Source organism: Aythya marila (assembly GCF_965140915.1).
Source record: "Aythya marila genome assembly, chromosome: 7".
In the NCBI taxonomy this organism is placed as follows: domain Eukaryota; kingdom Metazoa; phylum Chordata; class Aves; order Anseriformes; family Anatidae; genus Aythya; species Aythya marila.
The window spans coordinates 29516256-29536535 of NC_139048.1; the positions used below are offsets into that span (position 1 = coordinate 29516256).

The 20280-nt window shown below is 45.1% G+C and overlaps 1 protein-coding gene across 2 annotated transcripts in view; it reads right to left on the reverse strand.

Moving 5' to 3' along the window:
• The window catches only part of PAPSS2 (3'-phosphoadenosine 5'-phosphosulfate synthase 2), a 32540-nt gene extending 24622 nt beyond the window's left edge, over positions 1 to 7918 (reverse strand). For both annotated transcript variants that reach the window (XM_082764258.1, XM_082764257.1), the window contains exon 1: positions 7765 to 7918. In XM_082764258.1, the coding sequence (XP_082620384.1) occupies positions 7765 to 7785 (21 nt within the window). In that variant the 5' untranslated portion in view covers positions 7786 to 7918. The remainder of the gene's footprint in view (positions 1 to 7764) is intronic.
• Positions 7919 to 20280: the final 12362 nt, after the last annotated feature.

A 20280-nucleotide genomic window follows, 5' to 3' on the forward strand; every position in this document is an offset into this window, starting at 1 on the left:
CACCTTGCAAATCAAATACTGATTTCAAGACATTCTGACTGGAAAGCAGCAGATTGGGCATTAAAAGTCATCTTTCCGAAGTCACCCAAATCAGGGGTTTACTTTCCTTTTTTTTTTATTATTATTATTTTTTTTATTATTATTATTATTTTTTTTTAATTATTTCTCGACAGATGATGTCACTACTCTAATTTCCTCAACCCAGAAAAATTACTGAATTGTCCTGTGCTCATATATTGCCAGGAAAAATTTGCAAGGCCAGGACAGATGTGATAAAAAAAAAAATCCTGTCTCCTTTCCAAAAATTACAAGGGACATCCAGACAGGAAGCAAATATTTGACAACAGAAGCATCTTGTCTGCTGCTGACAAAAGTAACAAGAAGAAATTCTCCTATGGTTCCTTCCTCCCCCCCCTCCACCACCCTTTTCTTTTTTTTTGTTAGTATTCAGAGCAGTTCTGCTAAATTACATCCCCTAAATGAACTCATTTCAACAGTTTGGCTCACACTGACTTTGCAAATACTAGGTTTTACATTGCAGAATGAGAAATGCTTTGCCTTCATGCCCAGGTGTGTTACAAGGCTGCTTTGTGCAATGTGAAGACAGGAACAGTCCTGTGGGATCACGGACAACAAAAAACGTGGTTCTCCAGCAGATCAAGGGAACCCAAATCATATTCTCACTGTAGTTTTCTGATTGGACGCCCACAAAGATCCATCAAGGCTGTCCATTCAATGGCTGAGAAAACTGTGGAGAATGGAATTATGCAGCCAGCAGGTAGGTGATGAGCTGTGAAGGTGCGGAGGGGGCAGCCAGCTGGGCTGCTCCACGTGCCCTGATGGCATCAGCGGGGAAATGATGCCCCAGCAGCACTGAGCAGCGGTGCCCGGCCAGGAAAAGTGACAGAGAGCAGGACAAGCTTCCGCGGCAGCTTCCACAGGAAAGTGGCAAATCATGGAAATGGGAGACGGGACAGCAGTCCCTCAAGGAAAGTACAATAATGGTACATATTTAGATTACACACTAAATTTGATATATAAAAATTTCCAGAGAATTATTATAAATTTTTCCCTCCCGAATATGAGATTCAGGAATTTAACAGGTTGTGGCTTTTTACAGTAAAGCCACTGCATACATCCTACCTCTTACCATGGCAAGGCAGCCACCCCTATCCCTAAAAACAAGCAAGATAGGCAGCTAGGATTCCTGCATCAAATACCACACAAAGCATAACCAGCAATACAGCCTCAGGAGATCAGCAGCTGACCTAACATTCTGCTACAAGACACACAATCAAAAATAGGAGCTCTGCTGTTCAGAACTGACACTGGTCACTGGCTCACTGAGCGAGCACTGTGAGTCAACGCGGCAGAGCAACACGTCGCTTCATCAAGCTCATTTCTCCTGAGAGCTCAAGACATTAGTTCGACAAATCCAGACCACCAGTACGTATGTTGGCTGTAAAAAAAGTCATCAGATGCGTTCATGGCAGGAATAAAGGACTATTAGGCCCATCAAGGACTGGTAGGTCCTTGAGCGAGCTGAATGCAACCAAGTATAGCACAGGTCTTAGTCACTGCACACCACTCAGCTGGCTGATGGACAGTCACACATCCTCCTTGGGGACCACTATCACCTGGCACCTCAGAAAACTTCTTGGAAACTCCCAGCATCTCTCTGATTCACAGTTTTACAGCAAAAGAACACACAAACAGTAGACGAAGCCTCAAGCTCCCACAATATAAAAATGGTACACATTTGAAGAGCAGCAGCCCTGGACTCCAGGCTGCACCTCCAAGAGCTCGATGTGTCTTCCACCCATCCCAGAGGCCTCAGACCAGCCTCAGGCGGAGGCAGATGCAGTCAGCTGCCCTGGCCATGGCTGATATGACTTGTCCAGCATCACACCCTAGGTTCCTGGTGTGCAACCCCATTCCCACCGCCACACTCACTTCCCTTAAATGAGGTTTGCATCTCTTCCAACCCCCTCGGGCTCACAAGATGATGATCTTCCCATCAAAAGGGCTGGGCAGGCCTGAAAAATGGCCTCCCACCCAAAACTCTTTTTTTGTGCCACAATGCAAAGATGAAAATTGTTTTGCTGTCGAATAAAACATTTTGTTATGCCAGAGACTCTGTGAAAATCTCGAGGTCAGAAAGTCTGGGAAATGTAAGCACAAATGGTCATTTTCCAAAGATGAACAGTCTAGCAAGTGTGTGGCAAAAAAATCTCAACTCCAAAGCACTGCATCTAAAAAAGAGCCACAAAAAACAAACAAACAAAAAACTACTCAAATTGTCTTCTTTGTCAAGCTCTGTTCTCCAACCAGGCCAACACATTTTGGCACCCACTCAGCAGATAAAACTCTTAACACGAACAGCTGTAACTCAGCCAAGCTGTAAGCAAACACACAAGGACCGCTCCATGAGGAGATGAGAGGCAGTGCTACCAGCCCTCCAAGCAAATCCTAATTTTCCAGCATCCTAATTTTGTGACACACATCTACACTGAATGCTTTGACCAGCCTTTTTTTTTTTTTTTTTGCATCCCTCCTTTTGTTAATGATACACTCCGAGTAAATTTTCATTTAGAAATGACTAAGCTGTGAGGCAATTAAGGAACTATTTCTCACTTCCCACAGCTGTGATTCAGAGCTAAATCTGAAGTAATCATTAGTCACCATACTCACAGTAACAGTAAAGTAACATAATGACCTGAATTACATGCCATTTCTCTTAAAGAACTTTAAAGTACCAAAGCACATGAGCACTGTGATCAAAGTACAAGTTCAAGGCAGAGCAAGAAGTATTAACATGGGCCCTAAACACTCCTTATCTTTTGTGGGCATGTACAGCTGCATGTTTATCCAAAATACCTAATTTCAGATAGAAAAGGTCTTTCCTTTTTGAAAAGCTATTTTAAAGACACCCTCCAGGATCAACATCAGCCCAGTAATAAATGCAAGTATGCCAGTACTTCTGAAAACCCTCAAGAAAAACAAAATCATTGTGGCCTAAATCTAACTTGCATCTGCAGTGCACATGTCTGGATAGCTTGGGGTCTTCAAAATCGTTCACTGTATTGCCTAAAATCCCTTGCAGGAGCTGCACAAGAAGCATACAGATGGAAATACGTGTGCAAGATAAAGGTTTTAGCAGGCAACCTCTCCGAGACTTAACCGGTGCCACCCGAGGAACAGAAAAGGCCAGATGCCATTGATCCACAGCAGGAGAGGAAACACTGTGCTGATTCACAGTGCTTTGACCATCTCTTTTCCAGCTAGGAGATGGATTTAGGTGCTGATCCTGGGGCTTAGCCACTGTCCCAGGTCACACCTGCAGCTCTGCTAACCCCACCAGCAAGCAATGCTCAGCTGCACTGATCCTAACACCCCCAGCCCCTGTGAGATGGACAGAAGTCCCAAAGAGCCTGAAGCCCCACTGGGAACACAAAAGACTGACTTCAGAGCATGCCAGCAGGGATCAGCTCTGGCCCCAGGGATGTAATGGCTGAACACACATGCCCTGGCCACTTGTCCCTGTGAGCTCCTGAAAAACATAGCCCACTGCTCCTGTGGCCATGGCACCATCAGGGACATAAGACAAGGCTTCCCAAAACCGAAGATCCCGGCACACAGCTCCTGGAGCTGGACCACACTGACTATTTTGTTCCCCATCCCCTGGGTGACTCAACCTCCCCAAACCACTGAAAGAAAGAGCTGTTCATACTTAGGAGACTGCAACTTTTTCTGTCCTTTCCTCCATGAAATTCCCCAAAACGAACAACCCTGCTTTCACAAGACCTAGTGCAGTTCATAAACAAGCAGCTGGTATGCTGGCAGCCCTGAAAAACAGCACAAGTTAATGAAACAGCAAGGCAAGGGGAACAGACCAGAAAGGTAACTTTTTAATAGCAAAGGACTTCAAAAGAAAGAGGGAGAAAAACAGTAAGAGCTACTGGAAACAACAGAAATTGATAAAGAGCATATTGAGACAGTTCATCTAATGACCTCTCCTTGATCTTCAAAGAAAAGAGAGAAAGAGATAAAGCAAAAAGTGACAGAAAATAATACAAGGAGTATCAGAAAAACTAAGCATGTGATGAGCAATTAGAGAACAATCACTGTTTACTATCACAGTGCAATGAGTAAGGGACTGTGTTTCAGAAAACACATCACACCTGTAAACCAAATCATCTGGTGAAACACTAGAAACACAGTCTTGACAGACACAACCAAGACTAAGCCATGTCAATTCACTAAAATCAGCATTTTGCTGCCTACTGCCTGTTCAAGCGCCACTGTGATGAGCAATCCAGCACTGTTTTGAACATCAGCATCCTTAAAGATGTTTCAAGATGTTTCAGTCTTTTTCTTTATATTCAAGGCAATAGTAAAAAAAAAAAAAAAAAAAAAAAAAGCATGCAAGCAGATGAATCTAGGATTTATTGTTTTTTTTATAAACTCCTCCTACTTTTTGTTTTACATTCGTTCACAATCAAAATGATAAGACTGTACAAACATTACAGCATGGCTTCCGATATCACACTTCATCTGAACTCTGCCCTGTGGCTGCAGGTTTTTCAACGTGACAATAGTTTCTAGGCAAAGAAACTAACCTTCATATTTCTTCATATTTCCTCAGTGGTGTCATTTCATATTTCTTCATATTTCCTCAGTGGTGTCACCTAATGGTGTTTTTTTTCCTTCTTTCTTTTTTTTTTAAATAATAAAAATCTTTTTATATGTTAATTTACCTTTAAATAAGGATCTGTAACTTGTGATCACGCACATGCAAGCCCTGCACGAGCAAAACCAAACCTCGGGAAGTTACAGCTTTGGGACCTACCCAAAGCTACTGAAAAGAGCATCCTCTGTGAAACAGAGGGATGCCACATGCTGCATTGCTCTGCTTCCTGGAGACAGCATCATGGATCCAACAGGTGACAAAGCTGCAACACTTACCCTAGGAAGGCAGTTTCACTACCAGGGTCCATTCTCCCCTAAGGTTCTGTGAGAACATCCAAGGAGAGAAACTCGCCACAGTCAGCAGGGAGGATGTCCGTCTTCCTCCCAGCTCTCCCACCTCCCGGACAAGCTGGAATGAGTTCAGCTGGGTCTCTCTCAAGCTAAACAAACACCTCAGTTTTGCGAGGTATTCTGAGTGGCATCTTCCACACACCCATGCTTTGTTACAGGAGCAAGGGCATAGATGCAAGCCGTGCAGCTGGTCACCCTGGCAAGGGGACAGTCCTTTAGGGACACTGCCAAGTCGACGGGCTTGGTCTGCCTCTCCATGGCACACTGCACTGTCTGTATCCTTCTGGTTGTTGTAAAAACACTGCTCGGTGCAGAGAGGCAGCAAATGGAAAAAATACCAGCAGCACCACAGGTGTACAGAGAACAAGCTGCTCTTTCGATGGGACTGAAAGAACTACTCAGCCATGAATGCTTCACTGTGCAACAGCCCTCATAATAAACAAGGGCAGTCCCACAGCTTCATGTTACTCACTGCAATTACTTTAAGGTGTACTTACTCCTGAGAGTAAGATTTCACCATACAGGCACACAGGAGGCTTATGTAAGGAGCATTAAAGTCATCATTAAAGACCATTCTTCTCCCAAAAAGTCAGTTCTGAAAGTGGTCAGAAGTAACTACTTTCTGCTGTCAATAAGGTCTTTGAACTGAAGGAGAACGCCAGGCACAGAGAGGACTTCATGCCTCTTGTAATGTCACAGGCAGAAACCAAGGGAGCATTTCAGTGTTTATCAGAACAGAAGATTCCCACATATAAACTCCCAGGTCTTAATCTGAATTAGGGGGCCTTGCTGATTTTTAAGGGCACCGCACACCGAGGTCAAAAATTTTAAGTTTCTTTGCACCTTTTCTTTGCACCTTACCGTAAGCTTGCATTAATAAATGAGCGTTAGGTGAAAATATCCTCAAACTATCCTCAAACTCCAGGCAGCACACAGGGTGAAGCTGGGTTTTAAATCTTAGGTTTATGAATACTCAGCGTGCAAAATCAGAAGTACAGCCAAATAACAGTTAGCTCACCTTGTAACAGCTAGTACTACTGCACCTTTTGAAAGTGGGCAACTAATCAGTGTCACCTACAAAATCAATTTTTGACATATTCTCAGGTAGTGAATAATGCTGGAAACATCCATTCTCCTCCACAAGTACATCTGAAAAGTCTCACAAAACGTTGCCTGCAGAAGGAAGATTACTGCATCACCCACACCATAAAGAAGTGGTAGAAACTAGGATTTTATTAGGAAAAAGGATTCATGTTGCTGGAGGAAAGAAAAAAAGGGGATTAAGGAAGGTGCAGAAAAAGGACCAGCTGCTGTACTGAAAGGGATCTTGGAAGAGTGAATTAGTGTTTGCTTCTCACCTTCCTTTTCCAATCAGACCTGTCTTGTCTGTCCTGCTTACAAAAGTTGTCATGAAAAATTCACTACTACGCTCAAACTCCTCTGAGCTACAATAGCGAGGCGACTAGCTGCAGGTGCACATAATGCTCTTGCCTGCTCTTTTTTTTTTAGGCAAAATCTCTAATAAACCACAGATGCCTGCTCTTTTTTTTAGGCAAAATCTCTGATAAACCACAGATGCGTCAACCTTCCTGCCCCATACCATGTAAATTTCACCGAGACTGAGTCCAAGATGCCTCATGCACATGCAAATAACCGCACGCTAGCACAGCTCTTTCCCTCGCTCTCACACGGACGACAGGAGCCTTATCAAAGGCAGTGCCTTGTCCTGTGCCTCCAAGTAACTTGAGATGGCTGAAAGCAAGGGGATGACAAGTCCACATGGGGAGCAAGATCTGCAGCCTTGCTTTGCACAGCACCACACTGTCCTGGCCACAGACCACGATCACTAATGGGATAATACCTTGGTTTCGTTGTAACAACTGAAAACTCTTATAATTAGCGAGATCTTACTCTGCTGCATAGCTTGGCAGACAAGCACATGAAAATACCCTTTCAGCTGTCAACAGCTAGCATCTGTTTTGACAGCTAGGGTACAAAGATCAGCCACAATCTTGCTTATAAAGGTCATTTTTCCACCCAGGGTGGAGGTAGTGCAGAGGGATTATTCTGGAAGTTCAGCAATACCTCTCTCCTGTCACAAGAACGAAAAAAAATCCTCCAGTGCAGAGCCCAGACGTCACACCTCCCCAGCGCAACCCCTACAGCACAGCTTTTCAGGATGCTACAGGGGTGCGCTTCGTGAAGCGCCGCTTGGGTTGCACGCCCGTGCGGACACGCTCTGAGCGCACTAAACCACCTGAAAACCTTGCAGCAAGGCAAAAAGAGATAATCCACCAAAAAAGCCCCAGGCTTGCGGCCGGGATGCCCGCACTGCTGCTAGCAGCCAGCGGGACCGGCACCTCGCGTCCCGAAACGGCGGGTGAGAGCGACGCTGCCCGCAATTCCCATTTCTGACTGAGCGCTGCCCTGCCTGTCAGAATTTGTAAACTTTTCTTCTTCTTTTTCTTCTTCTCACCCCCACCCCGTCCCCGGACAACTGACAGCGCCGAAAGCCGGCGGCTGCCTCAGTAGCTTCGGGAGGCCGGCGGCATCCGAAGCACCGGAGCGGGACGGCGGCCCTGCCTCCTCCTCCTCCTCCTTCTCCCCCCTCCCCCCCCTTCTTCTTCTTCTTGTTCTTCCTCTTCCTCCTCCTCCTCGCCTGGCCTCGCCGGGGCCCCGCCGCCTCCCTGGCCCGTCCTCCGCCCCGTCAGAGCGCGGCCCTACCGTCTGCTGGCTGCTCGACATGGTGGCGGGCGGGCGGGCAGGCAGAGCCGGCCCGGCGGCAGCGCGCTATAAGGGCTCCCGCGACACGTAGCACGGCCCCAGGCCGGCCCCTCTCCCCCTCAGACCTCCTCCGTCTCCTCCTCCTCCTCCTCCTCCCGCCGCAGCCACCGACGTGGCGGGGAGCGGAGGAGGAGCGGGCTCGGAAGGGCGCCGCGGCGCTACCTCCCGGCCGCCCGCCCCCGGGCACGGCCGCGGTGGAACGGGGAGCGGCTCCACGGCCCTTGGCTAGCCAATCCTGCATTCAGACGAGGGTCCCGCACACCATCGGGCTTCTCTCTGGCTTGTCACAGTGGCACAGTCAGGACAAAAAGGGCCCCGTCTCATTGAGGTCGCTGCTGCTGAAACAGGTGTGTGGCTCGGCTGTGCCTCTTGAGCGAAATTCATCTTTCCTCACCACCATCCCCATGATGGTGATGACGGCAATGTGTGCATTCAGGGAGAGGCAGGCCCAAAGGGAAGGAACGGGGCGCCAAGTGACACAAGCCTGCAGCCAAAACATCGCCTCAGAAGAGTAACAGTACTACCAAAAAAAAGAGCATCTCTGTGTTCAGAACCCTGACCCTTGGGCCAGGTTGCTCTGCAGATGCCAAGAAGGTTGGAAAGAAACACACAGGAGTGCACCAGCACATAAAATCAATCAGAAACCACTCCTGATAGCTTTTCAGGAAATACACAACAGACCCCTGGAACTTTCCACTGTTATAAAAGCCTAGATCTCAGGACTTTGCTGAACTGGGGGACAGACAACATCCCAGTGGAGTAAACCACACAGCATCCTTGGGATGACACACGAGGGAAGAAACACTCCCAGACAGTGTGTAATTTTGCCCATGGCTGGGCTTCTTTCATGTAGCCTAAGAATGCACAGCCCCATCCAGCATTGCACTTGTCCTCTCGCCACTCCCATTCCCCAATCCCTACCAATCCTCCAGGGCTGTGAGGACAGCAATGCAAACAGTCCTGTTTCTCCCCCAGGAGGAGATAATTCCTAATCCTGTCCAGAAGAACAAGCACTCTCTCTAGGTCAAACAAGGAACATTTGGGCATGGGAGTTGTGGGCATCTCCTGGTACCTATTCCTCATGCAACCACCAGCAGCCATTCACATCCTTCACCATAAAAATACTGCTGGTTCATTTCTGCTCTTTCCAGGAGAGTTTAAGATGCTGGTGCCATAAAAGAAGCGCCTAGAGGGAAAAGGATGGTGGGCTTTTGCAAAGCTCCTGAAATAAGTGGGAGGACACATAAAACAGAAAATGGGAAACTCCAAGGGAAGGATAAAAGGAAAGACAATGGAATAAAAGGAATTCCTCAAATGAAGAAGGAACGGGGCCCAGTGTGGGGACAGAGGAGCAAGGATGACCTGCAGGTGAAAGAATTGGACTGGAAAGATGGAAGGAGGGAAGTAGCACCTGTTAAACCAACTCCTGAAGCCATGTAGCTAATACAGTGCGATCAAATTAACTAATCCACATGTAACTCAAGTTAAACCCACATTACGTGTTGGACCAACTTGACTAAATAATACGCAGCTCACATTTTAGCCTCTCTCATTTCATGCCTTTTCTCAGACTGCTTTTTTTTTTTTTTTTTTTGATTGTCCAGCTGCAGATTAAGCTCCTGCCATAAAAACAATACAGCATGGTTGGAAGAACAAACAAGCATGAACATGTTATCCATTGGAAAAGCATATCCTGGTACAAGGGCACTGTTAAAGGAACCCTCCCGCAATCATTACCCAGTCAGGAAACAGGCTCTGCCCCATCCTGTGGAGGACATCTGGAAAAGGATGTGCTAAATGACACAGCCTGGGAGTGCACAGTGAATGGAAGGTGTTGGTAAGCTTTCTCTCAAGCATGGTGGCATCCAAACATTGACTAAAGCTGCTTGGTCTGTTTAGCTGATGCTCAGAAGCAACTTTATGCCATGCCCAAACTAGGGAACCCACAGCCAGCATCTCATCTTTTATTTACATGTGGATTCAAGTAAATTTGTTAACATGAGAGCTTCAGAAGTGATCAAATCAATTTTGACCTGGCAGGCAAGCATGTAAAATCTTGGGGAAAACACAGGTGATTACAGATTAACCACAGTTGTCATTGCATTTGTGGCTCTGCTCTACAAGAACACAGCAGAACACGTTATTAACTCTGGTGAGTTAATTACACATATTAATTTCCTATTATTTTTCAGTGATTTATTTTTTTGTTTAGTTGGATAAAAACATACAATATTCTCCTTCTAAACAGGATAAATTTTAAATTCACATCTTTACACACACACACACCCCACATTAACTTTCTTTTGTGCAGCGTCAGTAAAGAAAAACAGTTAGAAGTGCCTGACAGACCACCACAAGTGGGGAAATACATCTAATGAAGAAAGAGGAACAATAAGAAGGGGCCTGTAAAAGAAAAGACAGAAAGAGAGACTTCTGTACTGATAGACCACTATAAAAACTTTCTGGCCTGTTCAGGGCTGAGGCTGGCAGGGACCTCTGGGTCCATCTGGTCCAATCCTTGCTCAAGCTGGGCCACCTTGAGCCACCTGTCCAGGACCACAACTTCTCTGGGCAACCTGTGACAGTCCTCAGTCACTCACACAGTACAAAACAAAACAAAACAAAACAAAACAAAACAAAACAAAACAAAACAAAACAGTTTTCTGATGTTCAGATAAAACTTCCTGTGTTCCAGTTTGTGCTTGTTGCCTCTTGAGTGGGCATGACTGAAAAGTGCCTGGCTCCATCCTCTCTGTGCCCTCCCTTCAGGTGTTTATAGACATTGGTGAGATTCCCCCAAGAATACCCCATGATCCAGACTATTAATGAAGATGTCTCCAGAGGTACAGGACTGAAACCAGTACTGAACCCTGGGGTACACCACTAGCCATTGGCCACCTACTGGGCTTTGTGCCCCTGATTACTACCCTCCAGACCCAGCCTGAAGTACAGCTAGATGTAGTACAGACATATTTTGAAGGAAAAATAAGTTCTATCTCATTAAAAATGAACAATGGAAAGATAAGTGGAAAAGACAGAAAAGTCATACTTCTACATAACAGAAAAAATGACACTAAGTGCGCTTAACACCTCCATGTCTCTCACAGATATCTATCAGTGAGACAGGAAACAAATCAATGTTATCTGCATTTGTTGCATCATTCTTCATTTCATACTTTATCAAAGATATCTCCTTTCTAGGAATTAAATTGACTGTTCATAACTTGCCTGAGAATTTAGCAAGTAAGAAATATTTTGCATTAAAAAGATATTTTTTTCTTCCTCCATTTCCCCAGCATGACGCAGAAAATGGTGTGAACTCCTTTAAGATTAAACTTCAAATAATTAAAAGTATATGGCTATTGCCTCAAGATTTAACTTGTGTGAGCTTTTCAAATAATAGATTATATAGAATCAGAAATTAAGCAGGAAAAAAAAATCTAGTTGCTTACCTCAAGAGACATTTGAATTAGTGACACTCATTTAATTTTCATTACAGAACCTCTCAGGCTATTTAACGAGCTGTAGGAGCCCCAGCCTACCACAGTTGGTGAAAAAAGCAGCATCACAGCAAGGCAGATGGGGTTAAAAATCTCTCCAGACAGAAAATAAGGGCTCTTGAACCAGCCTCCCTACTCGGTAAAAAACAGCTTTGTGAACGACTGGGCAACTTTTGGGCCCTATTATATACCCTACAGCATTAAAGAGAATATTTTTATTTGTGGGTGTTCTCATTCTGCTTACAGGATCCGAGACTTTTGTTTCTCTCCTTACTGGGAGGGACAGAAGCAAGTTATTCACTGGGTATCTGCCCTAATGCACACAGAATGGGGATTATTCAGCACTCCCTTGGAAAGTTTATAATACCCTGACACTCTGATCTCAGAGAAGCAATAAATCTCTAGACAAACAGCTCTCTGAAGAGCCCATTGTGCAACCTACTGTTCCACTAACAGGACCCACAGAGAGGAAAATCTATATATAACTCCACCAAACAAGCCCTGCGAGCAACTGTCTGCAAAGTGTTTGCTACAGATAGCTTCCCACTCAATCAAAAATACCATCCTAGCATAACCCAAGAAATTACCCAAAAGTGTCAATACTCACTCGAATGCCTGTGTGCCCAGCATGACCACTGGTTTCCTCGACACCCACCTCATCACGCCTAGCATAACAGATTTAACAGCAACAAAGTATTTTGTCACTCAGTCCTTGCCCATCTGCAGGGTCACAGAGGTGGAAATTAAAACAGGTCACATCCTTGCTTGTAGGATGGTACCAACCTTAAAAGTACTGCAGCCTTCAGTCAAGTGTTGTGGAAGAAGGGTGTTCCCTGTAAGTACACTCCCACATGGAAGATATCAAGGGGGGTCACCACCCCTGATTTTGGATGACTATATAGCCTGACATCCTTGCACAACCTCCCTCACCTTGCTGATATCTAGCAGCAGAAGCTTTGCCCAAACTGACACTGCATCCTCAGGAGAACGAGTGCAAAGATCAGTCGCAGCATTACTAGTGATGCCATTCCTTCAGCTGCTACCCCCTGCTCTGTGCTGTACGTTTGGGAAAGCAGAAGCCAAAGGTAGAGGAAGCAGGAAGGATGGCCAGGCTCAAACTTGAGTGCCATGGAAGCCGAGCTCTCCTGCGTATCAGGCTATATGAGCCCTAAAATTCTCAAACTACTCCACTATCACACTCTGTTTTCTGTTTCATTTGCTTTCATAACATTAGGGAACCTGCAGACAAAGACTTCAACTTCAGTGGCTTGCTTCAACTTGAGCAGCTTGCTCAGTTTCACAGGTGATGAAGGCAAAGTTGTATGCCCCATTTCATGGCTTCTCCAGGTTTGGTCAGATGACAACCAGCCTGAGGCAGAGCAGTGTAAGAACAGCCTTGGCAGTGTGGTTTGGGGTTTGCTGCTCGTCTGCAAACAGTGAGGGAGAGGTTGCATGGAAGACAAACATTGTAAGGACAACTCTCAGGAGGGAGCCCACAGGGGAAATCAGTGCAGAAACACCTAAGAACAGCAGACCCGGGTTCACCAGCTTTTGATCCAAGAACAAATACAGACAACAGAGCCTCCAGGGAGGCTGTCACCCCAGCTACCGGAGTGTCGCTCAGCCACTGGGATTCTAACAAATTATGCTCATCAAAATTTTCAAAATTCAACCTTCCACAAATTAATTCTCATAATACCTTTGGCATCAGCCCCATGATCTGTCTTACCCACAAAGATACCAGTTCTGATACAGAACTGCCCCAACAAGCAGTTCCTGCTTATCTACCTCACCTTTCACGCATGATTTTTCATAAGCAATTTTTTTAAAATCCTGTGTATAACTCAAGACTGAATCTGCAGCACTAAAATGTCACTCATGAGATGTTAAATGAGAAACTATCAAAGCAAAGCACAGCACCGTGTGTTGGTAGCTTGACCATCCATGCAGACTGGAAGGGCACTGGCTGCTGGCATAAGCAATTAGGCCTTTTAATAAGAGCAGGAAATGTTTTTCCTCTTGTTCTATAATTCAAAAACAGGATCATCCCCAGCTTTTGGGAGAGAAACAAAAGATCCAGAAGTTATAACAAACCTGCCACAGAAACTTCCAGCCTTAGCAACACCCACTACTGTTGGGGATGGTTACAGATAGCCAGAAATCCTATGTTCAGAAGCAGTTTGCCAAAGATTTCACAATGGGAGTAAGGAGCCCAAACCAGAAAAAAGTTTTGCACCAGCACAGGACTTTGCATCTTTAGAACACCATAAAACAGTCAAAAAAAAAAAAAAAAAAAAAAAAAAAAAAGAAAGCAAAAAGTCAAGGCTCTCATTTTGAAGGAAGAAAGGAGAGAGTTGGAGGGGAAAAAAGTTTATCATAGCAATTGATGTCTTCCTATTATCCAGGCAGCAGATGTATTAAACTTTAGCTTAAGCTGTCAAACATCTTTGCATCCTTCTGTACCACACCACCACATCACAGAACAAGGGTGAAGAGAGCTTTTAACATGGGACCATCTTTACACCTCTCCTCCTCTAGTGAGAATTTCACAGCCACCTTGGTGCTCTGTGCAGCTCCCATTGACTGGCATGCATGCTGCCCCTTCTCCATCTACACACCTCTCATGGCGCTTCAGAACTCATGCAAAACAACCTGGATCTGTGATTTCCAGGACGTTTTTTTAGAAACTGCTCCTTGGTGCCACAACTGCTAATGCTCATCATCATGGTCTCATTTTCTTACATGCTCTCCAGTCTACAACTGACAGCTCTGAAGGTTCACAGTTGGTCCAGCCATTGGGATGATGTCCTCACACAATAAGCCAACATGCAACAAATCCCATAATCATTAGGGAAAGGGTGAACATTCTGCAATTACACATCAGCTTCTTCTGCCCTCCTTTTTTGAGCAAATACAAACATTAGTCACATCCTTCCAGCACCACTCAATGCCCAGTTCTCTAAACTACATTCTGACCGGGCTCCTTGATTTTTCTCACTGGCTTCTTTATTTCTACTTTTCTTTTTTTCCTTTGCCTGTCTTCAAAATCCAACAATGCTTTAGAGATTTCTCTACCAGCCCTGCAGAGGCAAGAGCAGCTCTCAGCTGCATTTTTCAGGCTGACCGCATGCTCTCTTTGCATTTGTATGGCATGGCTACATGGCTACAACAGCAATGTGTGAAGCAATCAAGAAAGCAGTTCAGATGGAAGATTTCGCTTCAAGGAGCTGGCAACTCAAAACACACTGAAAACCCAAAGCATCATCCGGCAGGGTGGGTGTGTGGGCCCAAACCACAGTCTGAACAGCTCCATATCTCAGTGTGGATGTCAGGCCATGTGTGCAGCATCACCTCATGAGATAGCATGGAGATGTCCAAGCAAAGGTGACTTGCACAGCAGGGGAGCCAGTGTTCATCACAGCCTGGGAGCCTGACACTCTAAAAAAGAAGGGGTATTTGTCAGCATAATGACATCAGGAATAGCCAGCAATTTCTGTCCCACCAATTTTCCACAGTTGGTTGGGGCAGTTTGTAGATCCAATCACTGAAGAATTCAGCTAAGGCAAATCTTTGACACTGCAGTTTGTTCTGCTTGTAAAAGTGCACTGTTTTCCTTGCACTCACCTTGAATAATGATATAGTAACAATTGACTTTACAAAACAAATTGACTTATCGAAGCGAAAGGTAAGGGTCTTTATCATTTTTGTGATATGTCATATTGCAGTAAAGATATTTATTTATTGTGTGTAATTTTCTGCTATAGACCCATCGCCTTTGCCCTGTGTGATTTCTTGTCCCTATCACAGACTTTGCCCATATCCCTATGTTGTTGCCTTTACAATACTGGAATAAAGATCTCAATTCCCAAAATGACACCAAAGGCCCATTTGCAAAGACTCCTTTTTCATACAGACTGCTGTAATCTGTGCACCCAGGTGAGGAGATTTAAATCCACAGATGTCTTCTTCCAAAAGCAGGTTAGCACAGAAAAAGGTGTAAGATAGCCAGCCTGGTATCTTCATGGATAAAACTGTCAATAATGCAGTCACAACAGAAGGAGAGTCAGACAGAGATTAAGGACAAGCCAAAGAAATGCAACCTTTGTAGGGCCAGGTAATGTTACACATGGACAAGCACGGGCAAGTAGCAAAGTCAACTCCTATCACAACATTTTGAGGTCTAAGTTCATCCTAATCCTCTTGCAGAGGAAGCAGCATTGCAAGATAGCAGCTCTGACCCATCACTCCTCTCCTTCTCCAAACTCTACTTAGGAAGACAAGCTCTACAGCTCCAAACACTTTTTCAAGCAGCCCAAGATAAATACACAGTGAGCAACCCCATGATCTTCGCTGGCTTCATTGTTCACCCATTTTTGTTCATCTTCACTCTTGTGTGGGGACAGATGGTTTAGGATTTGCAACGCACCACTGGATTTTAACTTTTCGTCATGCTTTTACTCCATTACATTTTCTAGTGTAGTTTGCCACAATGAGCACACCGTTGCCCATTAGCTCACCAGAGCAGTTCAGTGGTTCGCATCAGCACAATTCCCTAAAAAGTGTACTGGGTTGGTGGAAGGCTACTGTATTTGTCCTGTCCAGGATGGCACTACACTGAGCAAATACCTCCTCAAGGTGTGCTCCAGCGATCCACTCTCCTGTGCTCACAGATAGCAAGGCACTAAGCAAAAATGATGAGGCATGTTCTGCTTGCTGAAGAGACTGAGAGACAAGGCTTCAGCAGAGCACCTTGCCTGGAGTCACACTGCTGAAACAGCCACTCGTTCCCTATTGTCAGTATAAAGTAGGTAGATGGAGAAAGAAGAGAGCTTTGTGTATTTGTTTGCTCTGCTTTGTTGAGATAACATGACCTCTGCTGCATCCTGAATCTTTCCACCTTGATTTCAGCAGGCTCCTGCGCAGCCATTGGTTCAAGCCTCAGCCCTTCTCCATCCAAGGCAAAGGGAAGCAATGCAGACCAGTGGACACTTCCATTCTCCCCTGCACAAAGGTAGCTCAGCATTCATGAAGCACCTACACCCAAGTAACCACTCTACCACTGTGCTTCCCAGCCCTGAAGGAAAACTTTTACCTCAGGTCCTATGATGAAATCTGGTTTGAATGAGCAGATGCAACACCTTTGGGAAAAACAAAACAAAACAAAACAAAACAAAAACAAAACAACAAAAAGCAAGCAAACAAAAACAACAAAAATAGAAAAACAAAGAACCACAACCTAACACAGGGAGAAGGGACTTTAACTTACCTAGATTTACCACCTCTTCCCTGACTGACCAGGCACATGGGATCAGGACAGTCATGTTACACTGTTAGTTCATTACCGATATTCCATTCATTACCAATTTTCATTACTTCTTTTTTCTTTTTTTTTTTAACATTCACTACCAATTTTCCATGGAGAGGTTTCACAAGCAGAAAGCACACACACTAGCCAGAGATGGAGAAAGGGGAAAGTAGAGATCTGCTGCAGGGTGACATGTGAGCATCCATCTCACCTGACTTCAGCTCCAGGAACATGGCGAAGGGGGAAAGGGGACACCTGCTGATATTAGCTCTTTGGGAGCTAGATAATCCCTGGAGAGCTTCCAGGCTGGGGGATCCACATCATAGCCTGCTCTGGCTCCAGAGGAAAGACTTGTCACTCTGCACCACACCAAGACCTCCAAGGGCTGGAGAAGAGCCCTGTACTTCTGGGTTATGTGAAGAGAAATCTGAACCCCAAAGGCATTCTTGTGAAGCCAGTCCTCAGCAGGACTTTGCATATGCTTCATGCTTGAGAGGCCTGGAGGCACATGGCCCCAGGCACTGGGTTTTATACAGCAGCACTGGATCATCAGAGCAGTGGCTCTGCAGGTAGAGATGTTTCCAGGCACACAGAACATAGGCAGTAATTCTACATATTATAAACAAATCTGTTATACACAAACCCATGCACAAGAAGTGATCTGTCACACCTGTCAAGAGTGTTCTCCAGCACCAGATGGGAGCCAATGCACAAAACCTCTGCAGAAAACAGCCCTCAACTACACCAGTAAATAAAAAAAAAATCAATTGCATAATGATTAACCTTCCCAAGAGGGAAACGAAGGGAAATCACATTGCAAGACCTCATCTAGAAAACACAGTACAATTGTGATCATTCATGTTCTAAACAGCTGAGGTGAAACGAGAGCCTATACATAGAAGAAATAAGTCAGGTGAGAAGGAGAGTCAGGGGGAGATTAGGAGAGACATCTTAACAGATCTGGCAAAGCAAACACTGGAATGAGATGCAGGCACCGTCTCTAAAGATACCAAGCAGGTGTATGAGTATATGTTGGAAGACAGAATTAGGACACAAAAGCCACATATATAGTTAGGCTGGAAATCAAGAGAAAAGGAATTACAAATCTGTCTTTTGGCAGTTATACCAGGAAGCAACAGCCTAGGTATTTTTTGAAAATTATAGGTGGATAGGGTTGTGAAAGACATGCTGTAAAAATGGTAGCTGTGGAGGACACGTGTCAGCCTATGATATTTCCTCCTCTGCGCTGTCAGGGGAGTCGTGGGGTGTCCCTGAGAACAGCACACTATCCCCCTGACCTGAGCCACTACACATTTCTGTACGCTGAGCAGTAGTGCTTCATATGCATTAAATAAACCGCACCTAATTAAAAGCAGTACAATAAAAGAGCACAGCTGACTGGTTGGAGAGGATTAAGAACCAGTCATTTATCTGTGCTTCGGCCAAAGGTATCTAGCATTAGAGGAGACATGAATTACAGATACGGCTGCTGGACTTTAAATTGCCAGAAAAATATCAGAATAATCGATTAAACTCTTGGTAAGCATGATGGAGCCAACACTCAGATGAGTTAACAGCTTGCAGCTGCTGCCCAACACAAATCACAGTGCAAACAAACTGTACGGCAGAGATGAAACCTGTGGATGCAATATGATAAAGGCTAGAAAAGCCTTGTGATGCTCTCAGAAAGCATGGTGAGTGATGCCTACACCAAGGCAAAGAAACCATAGATACAGAACTTGTTGGAAAAGCAGACTTAGAGGGCAGTTCACTCTCTGACTGGAAAAAGGTATCCAACAGAGCCCTACCAGGGTCAGATCTGAGCCTAGTACGGCTCAGTCCCTTCCTCAGACACATAGAATCACAGAATTTCTAGGTTGGAAGAGACCTCAAGATCATCGAGTCCAACCTCTGACCTAACACTAGCAGTCCCCACTAAACCATATCCCTAAGCTCTACATCTAAACGTCTTTTAAAGACTTCCAGGGATGGTGACTCCACCACTTCCCTGGGCAGCCTGTTCCAATGCCTCACAACCCTTTCGGTAAAGAAGTTCTTCCTAACATCTAACCTAAAACTCCCCTGGCTCAACTTAAGCCCATTCCCCCTCATCCTGTCACCAGGCACGTGGGAGAACAGACCAACCCCCACCTCCCTACAGCCTCCCTTGAGGTACCTATAGAGAGCGATAAGGTCGCCCCTGAGCCTCCTCTTCTCCAGGCTGAACAAGCCCAGCTCCCTCAGCCGCTCCTCGTAGGACTTGTTCTCCAGGCCCCTCACCAGCTTCGTCGCCCTTCTCTGGACCCGCTCAAGCACCTCGATGTCCTTCTTGTAGCGAGGGGAAGTGCTTACTGCATTGGCAGCTGGCACTGCTTAACAGATGTGCTGAGGAGTCGATGAGAGTACCAAACGCCCTGGAGAAACTGTCAACAAGGTAGAAGATGCAATTCAAGAGGGCAGGGGGATGGAGGAGAGGACCTCTTAAAATGCCTTTCTGCCTTATTTTCCTATCATGATGTGCTTTGAAGCCATGGAACTGATTGTTTCAGAATATTCCCTCTGCCATTCACCTCTCATAAATTTACTCTAATAAACCGATTATTCATGAAAAAAATATCATGACTAAAAATACAGGTTAATGAAACTTCACAAATGTTAAATATGAAACTTTTTCATTTTTTACAGGTATTTTTACATAGCCAAAGAGTGAGCAGTAAATTGCCTCGAATAGCAGGAAGGAATACATTATACAGAGGATACTGTTTTCTTTGAGAAACAACCATAGAACATTGATTAACAATACTTTTAAACACTGTTAGGACTAACCCAGTAGGAAATACTTTTGACACTTTCAAAGGTGGAAAAAAAAAATCAGTTCAGCTCTTCCTGTTGGTTAAAGCCAAGCACAGGGTATTCCCTGGGTTAATGTCATTAAACCCTTTAAAACCTGAGCTGTTCCTTGCCATTTGGGCTTGATTGCTAGTGAATGGCCATCACACAGAGGGACTCACTCCTACCAAAAGGCACTGGAGGTATCAGTCCTCAGCTGTCCTACCCCAGTGTAAAGGGGAATACAAGGGCTTTTCCCTCTTCATGCATGGATGTGAGTGCCATGATCTGCTCAGACCCCCAGCATCATGCCAATTTCTCAACTGAGTCAGGAAGAATTTGCTTTCCTTCCATCAGGTTACTTTGAGAGAAGCTTGTCTTGTTTATTTAAAGCTATAGACTGAGAAAAAGTCAACAGGCATGTGGATCCAGCCAGTATGGACTACTGGCTTTCCAAAGGCTTTCAACAAGTTCCTTACTAAAGTCTGCCAGGGAAACTGAGTATCTACATGTTGGGATAGAAGGTTCTGGTGAGGCTGAATGATGAGTTAAGAGGGAGCAAGCAGAGGGCCGAAGTGGTTGGTTTGTGAAATGTAGTCCTGCGGGATCTAATTTGCAGGATTTCATGGTTGGACTTGATGATCTTGGAGGTCTTTTTCAACCTAAGTGATTATTTTCTGGGAACTACAGGCCAGTCAGTCTCATCTCTGTGCCTGGCAAGATCATGGAGCAGATCCTCCTGGAAACTCTGCTCATGGAAAATAAGGAGGTGACTGGTGACAGCTAGCATGGCTTCACTACAGGCAAATAGTGCCCAACAAA